This window comes from Lupinus angustifolius, unplaced genomic scaffold (assembly GCF_001865875.1).
Source record: "Lupinus angustifolius cultivar Tanjil unplaced genomic scaffold, LupAngTanjil_v1.0 Scaffold_1_23, whole genome shotgun sequence".
Classification (NCBI taxonomy): Eukaryota; Viridiplantae; Streptophyta; class Magnoliopsida; order Fabales; family Fabaceae; genus Lupinus; species Lupinus angustifolius.
The window spans coordinates 1-7,677 of NW_017715354.1; the positions used below are offsets into that span (position 1 = coordinate 1).

The following is a 7,677-nucleotide window of genomic DNA, read 5'->3' on the forward strand; positions in this document are numbered from 1 at the left end:
TGTTTCTTACTTACTTTCTTTCTAGCTCCTCGATGATTAACATAATTGATGGAATGATTTCCTTGACTCCTCATTCTGGTTTCCTCTTGAACTAACATACTATGCAATTCATGCACATTCCATTTGTCTTTCATGGTGTTATAGTTCATTTGGAAAGGACCATATTCAGAGGGTAATGAATTTAGTATAAATTGCACAAGGAAGTTTTCATCCACATCCATTCCCAATGTCTTAAGTCTTGCTGCAATGTTTGTCATTTCAATAACATGTTCATGCATAGTACGAGAACCATCAAATTTCATGGTGGTCAATGTACTCATTAGTGTCCCAGCAAGAGACTTGTCAGCAGTTTGGGAGCGCTCTTCCACAAACTTTAGCATTTCTTTAGCACTTTCAGTTTTAGGAAGAGCTGACTTAATGTTGCCAGCAATACTCATTCGCATATACATTAGACTCAATCTGTTTGATCTTTCATAATTTCTGTAATGAACTTTATGTTCTTCAGTGCTTATATTGGTAATAGCACTTGGCTTATCTTCTCTAAGTGATAAATCCAACTCCATTAGCCCAAGGTAAAATTGGATTTGTTCACTCCATTCAGAAAAGTTAAGTCCATTGAAAGTTGGAACATATGAGAATTGCGAATGCAAAGCAATAGGTACTGCAGTCAATGAACTCAAACAAAAAACGTTAAAGCTTTGAGTTACATGCAAAATTAATTCAGAATACTTCATAAGTGTATATTAATGTCTACCTTTGGGTAATCCATCAATATACCATACTAGACATGATGATACTAAAAGAAAATTCATATAATTTGGCAATAATGCATGCATAAATTAGAAACATTTACTATCTTTGGATATATAAATATAACTAATGATGCATTTACAATACCAACATTCATGCTCATTAATTATAAGAACAAATAATATTGATTATAAGAACAAATAATCAACCTTTGGGCGATTCTTAACTGTCTTATAATAATGAATTTCATTTACTCATAAACCAATAATTAATTTATCATTCTTAGTATCAAATTAATGAGTAAATGAAATATGATCATAAAATTTGGAATTAAATAAACATAAAGATTTGACCACTTTGGTGATTAACAAACCTATCATACAATAATTCCAAACAAATGAAATATAATCATATAATTGGGAATTAATTAACATAAAGATTTGACCACTTTGGTGATTAACAAATCTATCATACAATAATTCCAAACATATAACAAATCATAATAATATACATACATATACATATGACTCCCAAAATTGCACATAAATTACAGTTACATACATATTCATGAAACAATTATATTAAACCTTATAATATATATATATATATATATATATATATATATATGTTTTGCTTCTCGGTTAACATATGATATAATATATATTACTTTACTGTTAACGTTATTTATATATAAATATATATAAGTAAATATGTATATGTTCCGTTATTATTTCATGCTTGGTATATACATTATATCACTGTTTCTTAAAAAAAAAGTAGAATGTTTACTGTTTGATATATATTAGGTATTGTTCCCACATTCATACGTATGTATTAAATTTAATAACAACAAACACACACATCTTTATTGTTTGTGTTAAATATATTGTCTCAATATTCATTCACATACATATATACATCACGTGTTCAAAACCAAAGTACCAGATGCAGAATATATAAAAGTTTAGTCACTTTCATTATGAACAGTGCAATGAAAAATGCAAAATATATGCACAGTAATGGTGATTTGAACAATGTCATGAACAGAACAATAATATGTTCTTTTATCTACACTTTGTTTGTTACTCTTTTGCAGCGGAAAAATCATATATCAGTTCTCTAAACATTCAAGAACATATTTTAAAGTATCATTCAGGATCAAAATCATTATTAATGGAAAACTATAAATTCTTAAACACAGTGCTCTGATACCACATGTAAACTTTATTTGAAGTCGTGTATAAATGGATCTTAAGAAATCATAGTTTTCACATCCATAAGAATAGTTACAGATTACTAACCTTTCCCCATGGCGATACGATCCTCCATATGGCGATACGATCCTCCATTTAGTTGTTGTTTGGTGTTCTTGGTTTATAGAGTAACTTTTCTATCTCCTTCCCGTTCTTACTATGTTCTTCCTTAAGTGATGACTGATAGAGCAATCTTTATGGGCAGAGATAGGGACAATGTTTATGGTCCTTTTTCTTGTTAGTATAGTGCTTCCATCAAGCACTATATATAGGCTCTTTTCCAAGAGTCTTAACATTTCATTGATGACTCTTCATCCAAGAGTTATGTCATTCAAATAATGAAATAATATATTCATTCATGTCACAAGAGGCATATTTCTTACATAAAATACACTTCTTAGTAAAATCTTAAATATAAGAAGGGGAAGTTCTTTATCATGTAGAGTCATGTTTTTTTAGCTGGAAAGATAACCAAAGGCTACAAAGTTAGTGATCGAAATCTTATGACTTATAAATTAGTTGAATGGATTGAAATGTTCCATAAATTTGACTGAAATAATCTGATAAGTATAAATTACTAAAAAATTAATGATTTATTTGTTTGTTAAAACATGGATTTCCATACTTGAAAAGAAAGAACTCAAGATAGGAACAAGAAGAGCAAAGATTCAAGCTTAATAGAAAAATAGAATTGGCACTAGAGTATTGAAGAATACCACATAATATTTTCATTATTGAATTGTTATTATAAAGGTGTAAGACTCACATTTTATAGTAAAATCACAAACAAAGTTCAGCTTAACTAACTGAAGTAACTAACTACATAATCGATTAACCAAATTGTTAATCGATTATACAAAACATAAAACACATATATTTTAACACAATTGAGTCATTAGATAATGACTTATAATGAAATTATAGACTTATGATCAAATAAGTTGGTTGACTAACACATAAGAGTACTATCAAACACACCTCTTGAGAATTAATGAATCATTAGTCTACTGAGGTAAGATCTTACTAAATTCTTATGTATTGTATTAGACAAATGGTCAAACATTCGATTTTATAAGAGACACTTGTTATATGGACAACCACACGTTTTAGAAGAGATTATTTCTTACTCATAGAGTATGAGAATATTATATCATTGATTATTTCTTTATATGAATAAGGTTATATATTATAATTTATCACATGTAAAATTATAATAAATATATGAGTAAATAAGTTACATGGATTTCGAAGTTTTGCGTGTTCAAACAATAGAGTTGTTTAAGAAAACAAAACAGTAGTGTGTCCTAAGATGTGCCGCAAGAGGATAGAAAAATGAGAAGAATAAGGAACCTTGGTCATCTATGACCGTGGATAAGTACATGGTCTTTAGTATTGGAGAATATATGAATTTATTACACCAATGTTTTAAATTGTTGTCTCAATTATGGTTATGGTTGTAGTTATTGTGATTGTAGTTATTGCGACAACTGCAATATATATTGTGGTCGTTGAGGTATGAACTATTTTGTAATTAAAAAAATATGTTTAGATTTAATGCAACCAAATGAGGTTTGATAGACCTAATGCGGTCCATATGTGGTTGCATTGCAGTCTGATGCAACCACATTATTGTGATTCAGTATCACACTGCAATTGCAGTATGACAACAGTCATTATAACTATAATATGGCGGCCACAACACTTATGTGCTCTACAATTTAAATCACTGAACTCTAAACAGGGTGCCTTCCCGTGAGTCCTGAACAGAGATGCTTCAAACCCATATAGGTCCTATACCCGAACGAGCTCTAAGCCAACCAAGTTAGCCCATAGAAAGTTTGTTCATTCAAATGTAATAGCTCTAGCCACCAGCCCACCACCACCCTTATAATTATGCCAAAAAGAATGTATTTTAAATTACTACAATAAAAGAACTTATCAAACTCATTCCTTTAAGCTCCTGTCTAACACTCATGTTATCTATATTTATCTAATCGTCAAACCCGTTACATATTTGTTTAAGTAGGGAGATCAGTTGAAGAAACTATATAATATATTAGAAATCTGTTCAATACATATCAAAACCATGCGGTGTTATTATGTCACATGTTATGCATTGTTATATCAAAACAATGTAGTGTTATTATGTCACGTGTTATGCATTGTTAGTTAGGAGAGCCATACCAGAAACGGAAATATTTATAAAAAAAATAATATAATATGACATTTTTATTCTTTAGATATAATTATATAATATTTTTATCTTTAAAAGAAACCAAAAATAAAAATTTCATATTCAGTATTGGAGAGGAATCTTAATCCTCGATCAACAATTTCCTTGTAATTATCCACAATTGCAATGATCACACTATAACAAAAGAAACAAAAACACAGCAACAAAAACAGCACAGAGATAACAATATATAAACAACAACAACAAAAATATCAAACTCTCATTGTTTCTGTCTTCAATGATGCTTCTAAATTTCATTAAAAAAAGTTTTACATCTTTCAAATTAACAAATATGTTAGACCTAAATCTAGTCAGGCTAGCCTTGATGTAAAATTAGTTCTTTCATGTTGTGCTAAAAGGCCTTGATCTAATATGTTGGTAGCTTATTGAAATAAGCTCATCAAACACCAACATGTACCTTATTTTGGTTAAATAAGTAACTTGAATATATCATAAGCTACTTGGTGGTGTTAAGTGTTAACAAACACACTCGGCGAGTACTTACCTGATATCAAATAAAATTCTAGAGTCATGTGAAAACTAAGTTTTGTTACTAAGGTGTTTGTTTTACTGTCAAATGAAACATAGTACAATTTCACTTCGTTCAAATTATGTTCTTTCTGTATATATTTTGCTTAACACTTGAAATAATTTATGAATAAGTCTGTCAAAACCCTGTAGTTAAAAAACATTATGATTTTTTTTAATTTATAATAATGGCAAGTTAGCAACATTATGAAAATTATATTTCTCTTGTAAGTAATCACTTCTCCGTTTTTAGTTTTATATCTCTATCTAATGTATCTTGTTGCACCTTAACTGCAATTTAGATATTAGAAATTAGTTTGCACCCCGCACCAATAGCCCCATGAAATCTGGACCGTCAATTTTTTCTCTATGTCATATGTCAAGATTTGTATTCAGTATTAGTGTCTTGGGTACTGGAAAAGATCTCTACTCGGGAACAAGCTGGTTCATCAAATTTTATTATTTGAAAAATTAGACAGTTCAGTGTACAGATTACACTGAAAGCAAGAAAAAAATCACCAGGACTGTGACAGAAACAAAAGGGACTAAAAGCAAGAAATAGAAAAATGGTTCAGCTTTATAATTGTGGTTTGGAACATTCAGAAGGCATCTGTCCATTGAATCTTTTAGTATCTGTGCAATAGTCATAGATCATGTAGTTCTTTCTGACCCAATTTAGTTGGCCTTTCTGGGCATAACTTAGATGCTTGTATATGGGAGAAGTCCACCAATTTGCATGAACATTGGAGGCACATTGGTTAATACTGAGTGGTCCATTCCACTTGCAAGCTCTTGCTCTGAAATGATGAAATCTGACTCTGAATGGTGCATTGCTCCAGTCAGTCTTAACAAGTCCACCTCTAGTAGCCCAGTCATCTGCATTCCATAGGCTGGTATGAACTCTCATTCCTTGCTTGTTTGGATATGCAATGCCCTGATTTTCGTAGTTTCGGAATACACGAATTGGCAGACTATCAATATACCACCTGAGATAGTAGTGATTATATCATTATTTTAAATTGTGATTGCAGTCGTGATTATGATAACAGTTGCAGTTAGATAGTTACTGTAGTTGTACTCATTGTGGCCACTGGAATGCAGATTGCGATTAATGCCTATGAACTTTTTATAATTAAAAAATATTTTTGAACTCAAAACCGTCTGATAGAACCCAAATGGTATTTGATGCAGCCACATCATTGTGATTGGAGTCACACTGCAACTACGATACGATGCGATTGAAGCAATCACTTCAACCACAATATTGTAGCTGCATTACGTGATTCGTTCCGCAGTTTGAAGCAATGGATCATATGATTAGATAGGTATTGTATAATTCTTTTTATGGAACTGAGACAGTGAATAACGTTGTTATGGTAGAATTTATTAACTTACACAATTTCTGTGGGATTCCAGTGAATAGTATAATTGTGAAAATCAGCAGTTGGGTCAAACCAGAGGTAAAATCGTTGCTCTTTGTTTCCTTTTCCCTGTGTAAATATGTTTGTATGGACAATGTATGGTTGTCCTGTGATGTTACCTAAGAACTCAAAATCTATCTCATCATGTTGGCTTCCTGTTGAGGATAACTGTGTAGATTTTCAAGAAGAGGCATTAACATTTGACTTATCACTACAAATGTAACTTCTGGTTTTTTTGTGGGAAAAGAAATATGTTAGTGTTTATAAGAAGACCTCTTAGGTCTAGTGAACTTACATAGTAGGCTGTAACTGTTCCTGCAGAATTACCAGGTACCAGCTTGATTAGCATTTCAATACTTCCAAATAAGAATGATCTTTTTGTTTGAGCTGCAGATCCTGGAATCACGAGGCAAACCACACATTCCAGTTAAAAGTGATTCCAATTGCTGAGAACATCACATGATAGGCCATAATATTGTGGTTGTGGTGACCGTCATAACCCCATTATGTCATAATTAAGATGTGACATCTAATCACAATGATATAGCCATATTGGACAACATTTGTCGTATCAAGCCACGTCAAATTCAAAAATAGTTTTTTAATTATAAAATAATTTACACTACAACAATCACAATCTGAATCACAATAATCACACTGACAATAATCATAATCACACTCACAATTATGATACAATTGTAACCACAATTACGATCACAACCATATTTTAAAATGGAGTTAGTGTTAATCTTATGAACATACTAAACCCAATTGCATACTTTCAGCCTGGTTACAAATGTTATCTAAACACCTACATTAACATATTAACTTGATGCACTGGTTTTTACATTTGACTGTTATGGGTTATATCAAATATCATTCTTTTCTACTACTATATTTAATTGCAACATATTGAAAAATACTTTAACATGCTACTTTACATTATTTCTTCTAGATGCAAAATTTCTCTCTTGGCCCAAGACACGAGTCTAGTGAAATTTAAATTACTTCATGTTAAGGATAAATGTTTCACCTGAGCTTTGATCCAACACAAGATTGAGGTCTTCACCCAGAATTGATGCATGTTGAACACCCCATGTGAGATACATGCTCTTGGAAAAGTTGGCAGACACTAGCAAGATGTTGGGTACGATTGCACAAATGAACAAAGCTACCAACATTTTTTCAAATTTGGCCATGTTAACTCCTATGAATAACTTTTGTTTATATTTAACGTTCTATATAGCTGTAAACTTGAATGATTTAATATCATTGGTTGGGGTCTTCTTTATATAGTTGCAATATGACATTCTAAAGATGAACACTACGTGATTGCTATTATAAATTTAATTGGTCTCCAAGTATCTTGACATGTTCATAGGATTCGTCAATCTGAATTTATTGTTTTAAAACGGGGAGCCTATAGAACCCATGTCTGGTTTCATAAATAAGTTGGCTCCTCCTAGGTACAAGTTTTTGAAATCTAGCACGT

At 31.2% G+C, this 7,677-nt stretch overlaps 2 protein-coding genes across 2 annotated transcripts; both read right to left on the reverse strand.

Moving 5' to 3' along the window:
* Positions 1–283: 283 nt before the first annotated feature.
* Positions 284–2,061, reverse strand: LOC109336848 (the record flags this gene model as incomplete). Its single annotated transcript, XM_019573662.1, has 2 exons — positions 2,052–2,061; positions 284–661 (listed from the first exon to the last, which is right to left on the reverse strand). Coding segments are annotated over exons 1-2 (388 nt in total), but the record flags the coding sequence as incomplete, so codon positions are not given.
* A 3,244-nt stretch (positions 2,062–5,305) lies between these two features.
* LOC109336849 (probable xyloglucan endotransglucosylase/hydrolase protein 26) lies at positions 5,306–7,415 on the reverse strand. Its single transcript, XM_019573663.1, has 4 exons — positions 7,219–7,415; positions 6,481–6,581; positions 6,160–6,353; positions 5,306–5,750 (listed from the first exon to the last, which is right to left on the reverse strand). Exons 1-4 carry the CDS (start codon positions 7,382–7,384, stop codon positions 5,342–5,344), a joined length of 870 nt encoding a protein of 289 aa, XP_019429208.1. The 5' UTR covers positions 7,385–7,415; the 3' UTR covers positions 5,306–5,341.
* Positions 7,416–7,677: the final 262 nt, after the last annotated feature.

Bases quoted from the DNA above. Each gene is read 5' to 3' on its own strand.
- LOC109336849 (XM_019573663.1), bottom strand. From the start codon at position 7,384: ATGGCCAAATTTGAAAAAATGTTGGTAGCTTTGTTCATTTGTGCAATC. The intron at 6,582-7,218 runs GTGAAACATTTA...TCGTGATTCCAG, and splicing joins TGTGTTGGATCAAAGCTCAG to GATCTGCAGCTCAAACAAAA. The intron at 5,751-6,159 runs GTAAGTTAATAA...CTACTATCTCAG, and splicing joins TGGAATCCCACAGAAATTGT to GTGGTATATTGATAGTCTGC.